Source organism: Lepisma saccharinum, chromosome 6, assembly GCF_977018435.1.
Source record: "Lepisma saccharinum chromosome 6, izLepSacc3.1, whole genome shotgun sequence".
Lineage (NCBI taxonomy): Eukaryota > Metazoa > Arthropoda > Insecta > Zygentoma > Lepismatidae > Lepisma > Lepisma saccharinum.
This window is the reverse complement of record NC_139234.1, coordinates 76,833,023-76,845,961: the sequence shown is the minus strand read 5'-3', so window position 1 is coordinate 76,845,961 and position 12,939 is coordinate 76,833,023. Positions and strand designations below refer to the sequence as shown.

At 39.1% G+C, this 12,939-nt stretch overlaps 1 protein-coding gene across 1 annotated transcript in view; it reads left to right on the top strand.

The window, feature by feature from the left end:
* The window catches only part of Prp8 (pre-mRNA processing factor 8), a 116,443-nt gene that overhangs the window by 2,277 nt on the left and 101,227 nt on the right, over nucleotides 1-12,939 (top strand). Inside the window, exons 2-4 of the mRNA XM_083124178.1 lie at nucleotides 8,233-8,485; nucleotides 10,306-10,474; nucleotides 12,102-12,266. Of these exons, the coding sequence (XP_082980304.1) occupies nucleotides 8,233-8,485; nucleotides 10,306-10,474; nucleotides 12,102-12,266 (587 nt within the window). The remainder of the gene's footprint in view (nucleotides 1-8,232; nucleotides 8,486-10,305; nucleotides 10,475-12,101; nucleotides 12,267-12,939) is intronic.

Below are 12,939 nucleotides of genomic sequence, written 5' to 3'. Positions count from 1 at the left end.
TCAGTTACAGGAAGATCAGCGAGCTGTGGCACTAGGAAATGATTCAACATGTGAGCATAACGTCCTGTCACAGCATTGCCACGAACGTCTTCAAAAAAATAAGGCCCGATGATTCCAAATGATGATAAGCCGCACCACACCACCACTTTCTGACTGTGAAGTGGCTTTTCATGAAGCATTTGAGGATTTTCATGTGATCAGTATTTAAAGTTTTGCTTGTTAACAAAGCCTGACACATAAAAATTGGCCTCATCGCTCATGATCATGTTGTTGCACAGGTCAGGGTTGTCCTTCATGAGTTCCAACAATTCCCAGCAAAAGCGTAGTCTCTTTGGGTGGTCGTCAGCATTCAGTTTTTGCACTATCTTCATTTTGTATGGGTGGTATTGCAGTTCCTTGTGCAATATTCGCCGTACACTGTGATCTTATATGTCAAGGTGCAGGGCATGCTTGCGTGCAGAATGCCTGGGACTTCAGCTGAAGGCTTCTTCCACTCTTGCAACATTGTCTCGTGTGCACACGCATTTTGCACTTCCACCCCTCTTTCTCACCATATCACCAGTTTCCTCAACGTTCTGTACCCACAATTTGATAGGATGCGACGACTGGTCTGGAGCATGACGTGCGAGATGGAAATGGGCATGAAATACACGCTGCGCGGCCACGTTGCTGTCGTGGTTTTGTAAAATGCCTTCACGGCAAAAGCGCGTTGTTCACCGGTCCACGACGCAATCTCGACTGAACACCGATATCAGTGTCAATGGCAAAGGTTTGTTGTCCAGATGGCACCACTCTAGTGATGGGTCGTTCGTGAACGAGTCGTTCAAAAGTAACGACTCTCTCTTGTGAGCGGTGAACGACTCGTTCACCAGAATTGAACGACACGTTCAAAGAGTCGTATGTGTGCCACGACTCCTCCGCCCGCCAAGCAACTATTATTCCATTATTCCCTCTCCTTTCCACGAATTTTGCAAGGAAGGCGCATGCACAAGTGTATACTCTCCTGGCGGCCGGAATTTTTTAAAGAAAGCAAGTCGATTCTGCGGGCAGCAAATGGGGACTGGAGAGGAGAGGGAGGGGGGGGGGTCCTCTCTGTTCCTTTTCCCTACCCCTAGTTGAGTAAAGCTGGCTGAAACGTGCCGTGTACGATGAGAGGGGAAGGAGCATGCTCGCGAGTCGACTCTTTCCTTCGTTCAAAGAGTCGTGGCACACTTTAGCGACTCTTTGAACGAAGGAAAGACTCGACTCGCGAGCTCGCGACTCGCGAGTGTTGTTTGCAGAGAGAGAGAGAGCGCGCAACCTCAGCCCATGACGGGCAGCGAAGAACAGCCAACAAATTTGTCCTGTAGTTTCAAGTTCGGCCAAACCATTAGCGCTAAAATTACAAGAAATTAAATGTTAGTAAAAAATATTAGGGGAGTCTTGTAAAGATTTTGGGAAGGTGTTAGGCACAGACCTCTTGATTACAATATTCCGATTAGCCTATTTTGAGTTGTTATTGTTTAAGTCCACTTTATGTGCAGATAGGATAGTCGGGACTGGACCTACAGTTTAAAGTGGGATCCGAACCTCCACTTTGTATTGAACACGGTACCCCTTGATTACCGGCGACGTTATAACTACGCCATCGGGGAGACCCGATTAGCCTATTGGAGCATAAAAGTGGACTTATAACAATTTTTGCCAAGCAAACCATTTTAATACATGACAGCGTTAACCACTATGCTATTAAAGTGAATCAGAAAAGGCAGGGAGTAATTTATAATTTGCAACACAAAATACTTAGTGTGGAAAGCGATTGTTACTTTTAATTATTTTCTAAAGCGCCAGCCTCCATGGTGGAGTGGTTAGTACACCTCATTACTCATCCTGATCTTCGCGATTACCCAAAAAAAGTGACAGAAAGGCGAAGTAAAATAAACCAAATCAATCAACCAATCATTATTTTCTAAAGCAAAGATAAATATGAAAATTCAGTGCGCAAAATCATTGCAAAACAAAAATGCAATCAATAAAATTAATATTGACAAAACTAACTCAAGTATTCTATAATGTATGCCGGCGTGGTTAGCACATCAAGGGTCTCGAGAAATATAGTTTAAGGGATGTAAGGGATGATCCTTCCACGTAGTATACCCAAATGTCAACCTCACTTCCACATAGTACACCCTGGACTGCATTTTGCAGACTAACGAGGCTCTGGCGTCTATACCTACGGCCAGTATAATTTTCGTAGGAATGTGTGTGTGTGTGTGTGTTGTCCTGTGTTTTGTCCTTATGTGTGCAGAGTGCCTTTACAGCCTCAGCTTTTAACTGGTCAGATTATTTTAATATTTTAGTTACTACAGGACATTACAGTTATGTTATTTTAGTTCTGGTAAGGGTCTGGATCCCGTATAAAGTGAAGGGTGCAAAATAGCCTAAGTGACGCACACAAAATTTTAAATTCATATTCAATCATAGCCTTTAGTATAAAACAGAGATGTGATGGGGAGGGCCGGCCCCCGTGGCGGAGTGGTTAGCACATCGCGGCACGAGGGCAGGGAATCCTGAGGCCGATATTCGGTGGAAACACATAGCGGCTCGGGATACCACTTTTGCCCAGGCTTTGCTCTTCTGCCACTTTGGCTAATCGCGAACATGAAAATCAGTGATGATATAATGAAATTGATGAAGTGACACTCAATTCCGAGATTCCTCTTAGCGCACTGTTCTAACCACTCCTCCACAGAGGCGACTGAAAGTGTTGGAAGTGAATCAGTTTCACAAGTAGCAGGGCATTTCAAAATCGCAATGAAAACAGGGCCAACCCTTCCAAAGTTGGTGAGATGATGAGAGACACTGTGTAAAATGTACTGTCCGAGAATCTCGTCTCATTGGAGTAACGATACCGATTTATGCTTTGAAATCGATAAGCGAACAAGACCCGACAGGTGTTTTTAACTTGAAATCAAATCACGAACAAGATATGCATTCTCATTCACGAGTTGAAATGATGTGCCAAGTCATCTTGTCTCACCACGATTCTCGATCGAGTTGCTCTTCCGCTTCGTGCACATGTAAACCTTTTAATTTACACGTTCAATTTTATTTATCCAAGAAAACAAATCTGTTAACATGAGAATGAACAGAAGAAATAAGCTACTAGTTATTTTCCCATTAAGGAACAAACAAATTTTAAAATGCTATAATTTCTTATAAATTAGCATGCAGTAATTATATTTTATAATTTATTAATTCAGTTTTAATATTTTAACTGCCTAACACGCTTTGTTGCATTTTATGCATCTTTTATACCTAATTACTTAGTATTGACAGCGAGGATGAATGAATTTTACGTACAGATAAGCTAATCGGGACTGGATCTACAGTTTAAAGTGGGATCCACCAGGTATCGTTACAAGGCAACGACGGAGGATGGATGGTGATTAGAGTAATTGACAAGAGGTTAAATACAGATTACCACTCATCTCTGGGCTGGGGTTCGAACCCGGAACTTTCGGTGTCAATAGGCTTACTTTGAGGAGGGCGACACCACTTATCTGTCACTCCAAGATTATTTCAAGCTGGCCAACATAGAAACCAAGAAACAAAGAACATGCACCATGGAGTATGTTTTATTTATGTTATTCAGCCATCCTTTCATTCCTTGTTAAATCCTGGTAAGGAAATCGCTTCCTGTCTCGGATTCGATCCTCTGTGGAGGCACCTTGCCCAGTGATTTAGACCCCCAGTTTAAAATGTAGCTTCAATCCCGAGCATAAAGTGAACTTTAAACATTGTCTGACAAAATCGTTTTCATATGACGTGAAATATTTCATTAACATTAACGTGTAAATATTTAACTAATGAAAACAGCATTAAAGAATAAATATAGAAGTTTAATCATAAATCTCATCGTACATGATACTGCAAAAAAGCTTTTATTGAATGACTGCAGAATTAGGCACAACTACGTAAGATGGACATGGTTCATGTTCACGAGTGATATAAACAGCTGTTGGCCATCAGCGGTGAGCCTACGTGTTAAGGTGTTTTACTAGTAGAAAGCAACATTAAAAAAAAATACATACGTATAATTTGGCCCGCTTTATAGAAATTCGATCATACATTATGGTATTGGCAGAAACTTATATTGAATGACTGTAGAACAACAAAAACATGGATATGGGATGGACATGGATAATGTTCAAAAGCGATATATATTTCTTAAACACAGCTGTTAGCCATCCGCGGAGAGCGAGCGGGTGGATCCTACTTTAAACTGTAGATCCAGTCTGCTGGCGAGACTGCCGCCGCCGCGCCTTGTGTAAGAGAGCTCGCGACTCGCGAGCGAACGATGAGTGAGGAGAAGAGGCGCTAAGGCGAGCGAGTCGTTAAGGTGCTTAATGACTCTTCGTGCCGACTCGCGAGTCGTGAACGATGAGGGAGAAGAGTCGCTAAGGTGCTTAATGACTCTTCGTGCCGACTCGCGAGTCATGAACGAATGATGGGGAATGAGTCGTGGGACTGTGCTGTGACTCTTCGTGCTGTTTCAAGAGTCGTGAACGAGCGATGCTCGTGGAAATGCAAGCATGTGTCGCAGCGCAGATCTGGAGTGCATTTTGTTGCGATATTAAAACCAGTGATCGAATGCAAAAAAGGAAGAATATGTAAATGCACGTTATTACTAATAAAAGGTTGATATAATTATATAGCATTTCTGTGTATGCTATCGTACTGCATAATTTGCATTATCCGCAGCATGAAATGTAAACTGAAACAAGATACAAATATAGAAAATCTCACTCATGAGGCAGAGTAATGAAAACAAGTATGTGTATAAAAAAAAGTATAAATTTTGTTTGTGTGTGTGTGTGTTTACTGTTTACACATATATGTATATCCACACACATACAGAATCGTATTTGTATTTTTCTTATTTTATGCCGCTTTTCTTCAAATTTTAAGTAATCGCGACGATGAGGATGATGCGTGATGATATAGATGAAGGGACACTCGTAAAGAATATCCTTGCCCAGACCGGGAGTAGATCCCGGGAACTTCTGTGGCAAGATCAAATGTCGATTACTTCAGAATCTTGGCCATCTAGTCGGCTACACGCACACACACATACACAAAAATGCAATACAATTTATTAATCTTGAAGGACGTACGTTGCGTTCGTTTACTTAAATACAATCATCTTCTTCAACACCACCTACCCCCTTCCCCCTCTTCAGGCATGTGTTTCGAGAAAAAGAAGCTTGGCGACTCTTTTGAACGACTCTTCTCAGTGAGCGAGCGCTCATGAGTCGACTCGCACAAATGAACGGCTTGAACCCATCACTACACCACTCCCGTTTTCTGATTCCTCACGTAACTTGCTATTTCCAGGGTTGCCAAATTGCTCGTTTAACTGCCACACCTATATAATCGAAAGGCTTATTTTAGTGGCCCAGAGACACCCTAGTTAAAACCCTGTTTTGTAAACAGAGTTTGTAAAATAGTGAGACGGATGTAGTTCTACTTTCCCAATTGGACCTTCATCATGGCTTTATTCCCCCCCCCCCCACCATAATAAGGTGGATTGGAGGATGATGCATATGCTTCAAAATGCAAACAAAGAAATCAGCTTCATTGTTGTCAGGAGCCACACAAAACCTTCCATAATTAATTCCTGAAACTACTGTTAAAATCATGAAATAAGGGAAAAATCTTTCTGTGAGCACATGAAAGCTTTCTTAGGCCAGCCGCGCACCGGATTTGACGATGCAATGCAATACGACACGAAGAGTCACTTTGCTTCCGACAAGACGAGACAAATATTTGTTATTGTTATCAGTGCCTTTATCTGGAAAGAATATTTTCAGGACTCTACAAGTTGGTTTATTGTTATTATTTGTTATTCCGTTAAAATAAAATTCTTTTAGTTTCATTCTCACATGTAAATGGTTACCAGTATGGCAGTATATTATTTTTCCTACATTTCCGGTCTGCCCATAGAAAGAAGACAAATTTAGTACAAGAACTTTCTTTTTTCCCTTTCATCTATTCTTTACAATAATTAACGTAACAAAGAATGGACTTTTGTATGGTGCTTTACATACTGTATATAAAATGGATGTCCAATGTCGCAGCAGGAACTGAGTTTTGCCAGAATGGAGTGTCGGTGCATTCCGGCTCACTTTAAGGGCTGCCCCCTTTCCAAAAAAGGAAAAAGTTTAATTCATTTACTGCAACCACATAGTTATTCGAGCAATAAATAACAAACTGGCCTGAAGATTGTTTTTCTTGTACAATTTACGATATGTTTTGTACATTACAAGATAATTTGTAATAAGCCTATTTTTTTCATGTAATGTAATTCATCTCCTGTGCCACTTCATTCCATAGCGCATCAGTTTTGTCCTTATTATGGTGCTCAGGCGGTGAAAAATCGTATAGCGGAGGCCTCGCTTGCACAAGAACAATTAGCTTCTGTATCAAGCTCTATTTTTAACCTTGATCGTACTGTCAAACTTACATATATGTACTGTTACACGATACATTGATGAGTCACATGCAGGTGGTGCGCATGGATTCACACGTGCACAGAGCATTTTGTTGCATCGTGCTCCTGCGAGACTAAATTCCCGGGACCTTCACTATTTTGTCACAACGTGACTAGTCTCGAGGTGACTTGAGTCAATTGTTTAGTCCGGTGTGTGGCAGCTCATATGAGCCCCAGGTGTGTGGCAGCTCATATGAGCCCCATGTTAAATGTTCCCCGAGTTGGTTTGCAACAAAATTGACTCTTCGCGTCTTGTTGGATCTGGTGTGTGGCTGGCCTTAGTAGGTGTTAAGGCTTTGACCTTCCATTTCAGATTCTTCAATGCTTTTTTGGCAAAATACTTCCCCTCACTCACTTTTTTTCAAATCTTACATTGAAATGTCTTTTTCAGAGACTTTATTTAGGAATATATTCTCTACTTGTTCTGCAATCAAAGTATCCCTTTTTGGATTCTGAATCTCATGCCCAATGTACAACACTGTTCACTGTCAGCCATTTTTGAAAAAAAAATGTTGTAACTACTGACAAATGAAGATCATAGTTTCTTCACTTCTACAACTTCACAATAGATGTCAGTATCAGTTCCTCGAGGGCAAAAAAACTAATTGCGTATACATGATGATTTTATGTAAAAAATATGAAGCATGAACATATATATGCAGCCGTGGTATGGAAAGGGTTAAGTATATTCATATTGGCATGTAGTAACTTTGTTTCATGCAGAACAAGTGCATGTATAGCATTTTTATTGAAATGAGTGCTACAGAAGTCTGCTTGATTCATTTTCCTATTTCAGACATGGCATCATCGTTATGATTATTTTAAAAGTGCAGAAGCGCAATGCATAACAAGCAAGGGACAAATATAATAAAGTTGAAACAATCTGCTATTTTTTAAGTTGAGCAAATCATATGGTAGTTTGAAGGCATAGCTATAGTCTTGGAAATTGTTTTTCTTTCTTCTTTTTGCCTTCACATTATAGATGATGGAGCTTTTAACTTTCCTGGCATATAAAGTCGTATCTATGAATAAGATATGAAATAATGTATAGTCCCTCATTGGAATTGGAGCAGTTAATGCTAGTTTAGCCTGTAAAACAATGAAGCTTACAGTTTTTAGCCACATTTATGTTTAATAAAAGTTTTATTCTGCAATAAAAATGCAAGTGTGTTTTTAAGTCTCATGATAAAATTTTGCCAGGGAATGTTTTCTTGTCCAGAATAAGAATATAAATCCAGTTGTTTTTGTTTGTTCAGAATATGAATGTAAACACAGGGAAGAGTAGGGCATCATATGCAGGAATCACATATTTTCAAAGGAACATAATAATCTTATTTTTCAAACCCAGATTTATATCAAGTTTACTAATCTTAGTAAAGGAATTATTGTGCATTACTCATTATTATGCACCATTTTTATTACCTCTTTCATCCCTGAAATGCACATTATGTATTTGTATCACTCAAGCAATTTTATGAATCTTAAGATCTTGGTCATAGATGCCACACATCCAGAGTTGCACAGAGTGTCAGAGTTGCACACCTAAACCTGTCTTGTTATAACATTTAATAAATAACTAATAATAGCTTATGCAAATCAAGATCTGCCTTGTATTTTGTTAACACTTGAATGTTTTGCTTTCATTCATATATTAGTAAATCTGGGACTATCAATTGTAATGTTTTTCTGTTTCTTTTCAGATGGCTTTGCCACCATACATCTTGGGTCCTCACCCATGGGCCCAAATGATGGCCCAACAGCAGGCCCAACTTGCAGCAGCTGCTCAAGCGCAGGCACAGGCTCAGGCTGCCCATGCCCAAGCACAGGCTCAGGCACAGGCTGCTCAGGCCCATGCAGCAGCTGCCCATGCTCAGCTACAGGCCCAGCATGCACAGGCCCAAGCTCAGAAACAAGTACATGAAGCCATTTCAGAAGAAAAGTTGCAAGAAAAAGGTGAGAAGGAATATTATAATGGCTGTGCATAGATCAGCAGCTTATTATTCATCCTAATAATAATTAAACTAGATAAGTAGAAATATGACAAAATAGCTCATATAGTAATAGAAATGGCTGAGTGCACTATTGTTGTACTTCATACACCTCTCATCATTTAATGAAAACCTAGTCTTCAATGATTGGCTGACAAATTGCTGTCTAAATCAGAAATTTTGGCCCAAGTTCCTTTTGGGTAATTCTGATATCATGATGATACACACAATGAATCAAATGTCTATAAGCACATATTGCATAGGTTTTGTCATTACATATTACATACTGGTACTCTGTCTTTTGTCACATTTATTGTTCTTGGTATTATAATAACTCCATTTCATGCTTACCATGGCACTACTTATACTTTTAAAGTAGGTTGGGATTGTTAGGTTTAGTATTTTACACTCCTAATCATGTATAAAATGCTCTCCATGTGAGCAAGACATTTCAGAGAGTGGTGACTTACAAACCGGATCAGTTACACAACATACTTTTTACAACATGCTCTTCCGTAAATTGATATTTTTTCTGAATGTTTAAAATGCACAAATTAGATTCTCAAAGCTTCAAGCTACTTCCACAATCATTTCCGGTGCGCTCAACTTTTTCCTTGCCATGCTCTGAAACCTTAAAAAATCATTACACTTGGAACCATTACTGAAATTATTTTTTATATTGTTGTTTGTATCAAGAATATTGGTTTTATTACCGTTTACAATACCTTAGATGTAATGTGTACATACACAGGGTGTCCAGGTTAAAATAATAAACTTAACTTACAGTTTTTCTACCAATACAGTAATGCTGTTCAACATACCTAAGTGACACAACTAATGTCCAGCCTGCATTCAATTTCTGCCATGTATTTGACAGCATTGTGGGCATAGCATTCTCCATAGCAGCACTATTCATGGATGGGGAAGATCACGCACTTGTATTTGGTACATTTGTCATTTTAAAAATCCCTACAGAATAAATTCAAGAGGAGTAATATCTGGAGATCTAGAGGGTGAAGTGAAAGGCTGAGTACCACTCCCAAGATTAACAGTCAAGGAAATCCCTTAGAAGAGCGCAATGGGAGGAAAATTACATTACATGAAGTTGAGGTGCAGCATGCAACTGCAACATAAAACAATCCAGAGATGTAAGAAAGAGAAACCACGTAGAAAATCTTCTGCGGCAGAGGCCACATTGCTACTGAGACTCATGCTTTGACTACTTGCTCATGGAAAACATGTCCTTACATGCATGCGCATGCTGACACTATTCAAGCACTGAAAAGAAGTTACTCTGTAGGTTGTAGTAAACTGTAAGAAAATATAAAGTGAATAAGGATTTCCCAGATTAATCTGTACTTCATTGGTATTGATTTATTAATTGTTGATCGTGTTTTTCCTAGACCACAATTTATCACAATCATTCCTACATAACAAGGTGGAATCAGAAAGTTTCCAGACTCTCTGTAATAAAACCTGGGTTCAATACCTGGTGGAGGCACATTGCCCAGTGGTTTGGATCCCACTTTAAACTGTAGTTCCTGTCCCGATTAGCCTATCTGTGCATAAAGTGGACTTAAAACAACAATAATTAAAATTCACCATAACAAATTAAAGCAACAAGCTTGAGATTTTAGTCGTCGCTTGGGAGTTGGTGCAATGATTCATTTAACTCCCAGCATTTATATTTGTTCATTCCTAGAAACAATTCTGTTACAAGACTAATTTTTGTAATGTGTTTTTGGTGTTCATATAGCTTAAGTTTCTCTCTGTTCTTCCTTATAGCACAAAAGTGGCAACAGCTTCAATCAAAAAGGTTTTCAGAGAAGAGAAAGTTTGGGTTTGTGGATGCACAGAAGGAGGACATGCCCCCAGAACACATTAGGAAAATCATACGAGATCATGGTGACATGAGCAGTAGGAAATACAGACATGACAAGAGAGTATATTTGGGGTAAGTAAATGTATACAGGGTAATTGTAAATTAGTTGGCTAAAAGTAATTTTTAATAACTAATTATGTACTATTCTTATGTAATTAGTTCTGTTTCTGTAATTGCAAAACACTCAAGTTTCTTTATTTCATGGTTTCTCAATCAAGGTTTCCAGTTATGTATATTTGATGCACAAAAAGTATGTTATGCCTGCTTTTTACCATGATTTTGCAAGTATTCTTATCTTTGTGCATAAGAATTTTTGGTGTGATGGCCATCTTATCTCCCGTACACACAGTTTGTGCAGGAAAAATAATCTTCATATTGCTCAGTTCGAAAGATAATTACACTTTCAGTGGTGTCACAGGAGTTGGTTAGCCTGTAGATATAATGTGTATGAAATTGATCAGTTTGTCGCTTTTGTTATGAATGTGCCTAAGTTGGCCAATTGAGTACAAGGAATGTGTTTTATATGGGAATGAGGTAGGAAAAACAGGATTTTATGAATATTGCAATCTTTTTGCTGTTGGTTGCAAGGGCATGTAAATACATTGTTTGGTTTGTAAGAAAATTAATATCAGAGGAAAGCGTGATTTTGAAATTTGTAAGTGTTAAGCGACAGTAATAAATAAAGAAAACGGCAAGTATACAATGGTGAAAGCAGGTGATTTAACACGATAGATGTGCAGGCAGTGGTGGTGAAGGGGGCTTGGGTGGGGAGTGCCCCCCCTGGTCAACTGGGTCCTGCCAGGTTTTATAGTGCATTATACCATGTTCGCTTTTAGAAGGAACATGAGTTGAGCCAATATGCAGCCAGTGCTTTTACGCTTTTGCCAAACTAACTGCTAGTGAAAGGAACAAACAATTCGCTGTGTGTCCAATATTCAACTATATATGTAATCCTCCCACATCTGTTCTTTGTGGCGTACGAGTAAATGATAAGTGAATAATTTTACACTGCCCGTCCAACGAAAATGCTGAACTCAAACTGACTCAGATTCACAATGTTCGAGAATGCCCATGACTATGAAGGGTCATTGTGTATATTGAGAGGAATTTTAACACCCATTATATTCCCAAGACAACAACTCAGTTGTGTCAACGAAAAAAATGAGATGGAAGGAGTTGCTTCAAGAGACCCATCTTATGATGAATCTTAAAGTAGCGAATTTTATGAAAGCTTCTTGCATGCAAGAAATATACTGCACAATGCTGCGTTGAACTTGCACACCACAGTTTCCTAACTGTACAACATTGCACTCTTGCCAGTGGCTAGTCACCATGGAGAGGCTCTGTGTGGTCCTGCCCGATATCGCTTCTAAAACCTTACACCGTATAATGTTGATTCTTTTTAGTACAAAATGGAAACCCGTAATTTAATAATGAAAACCATTCTATCTTCACAAAAATATTGGTTTTGTGTTTAATAAAAATATGTTGGATGCCAGATAATATTTTTTTAAGAAATGGAATCCAGTATCACTTTTGTAATTTATTTATGGACAGCTGTAATGAAATTGGTCAGTAATTAGTCTGTATTTGGTGTAAAGCAAAGTTTTACTTGCTTGAAAAATTCTTGCTTCCATCTATTGGTATTTTTATGAGACTTTCTTGTTTTCTACTTTTAATTAATTTATGTATTTTTCAGAGCTTTAAAATACATGCCTCACGCAGTGATGAAGCTTTTGGAAAACATGCCAATGCCCTGGGAACAGATACGGGACGTCAAAGTTTTGTATCACATCACGGGAGCCATCACATTTGTTAATGAGATTCCATGGATCATTGAGCCAGTGTACATTGCACAGTGGGGGTAAGTGACAAGAATAACATACTATGCCTTGTTTCAGCTTTCAAAAGTTTCCAGAGATGGAGGGAACTATCTGTAACACGTAGATATGTGTATTCTATGCTTAAAATGCCAATAGTACCCATGGAAGATATTGTGGTTAAGTAATAAATGCAATTTCAAGTTGTTTTAGTTTGTATTTACATGGTCGGTTCAGAGGTTTTAACCTTCTTATGCTTCCACTTCAGGCCTATATAGAAGATGGAACTAAGTGGTAATTGTTGTGAATTATTGCTTAACCTTTTTGGCAATGATGAATGGCGTAGGGGTCCTGAAATCAGCCAGTAATGTGGGCTGACACCTCCCCAGTAAATGGTCAGTGCCTGAGGTACATGGCCTTTCTGGTGGTAGGTGGAATAACGCTATCTGAGCTGTGCAATTATTAAAAGATAAGATCTGTGGCACTAAAAATTCCTTTATCATATATTCAGTATCATGTATTCAATGTTCTTGCTTATTTTCTGTGTTAACGACAAGTCTTTTAATACCATTTGTATTAGTGCTAAGCTAATACCACTTTGATATGTTGTGCTCCCAACTGACCAGCCGGAGCAAGGAGCGGTGTGTTGCCAATTCAAATCTCCATACCCTGGAGTTACGAGTGGTGGTACGTTGCATTGCATTTTGTGGAGCCGCA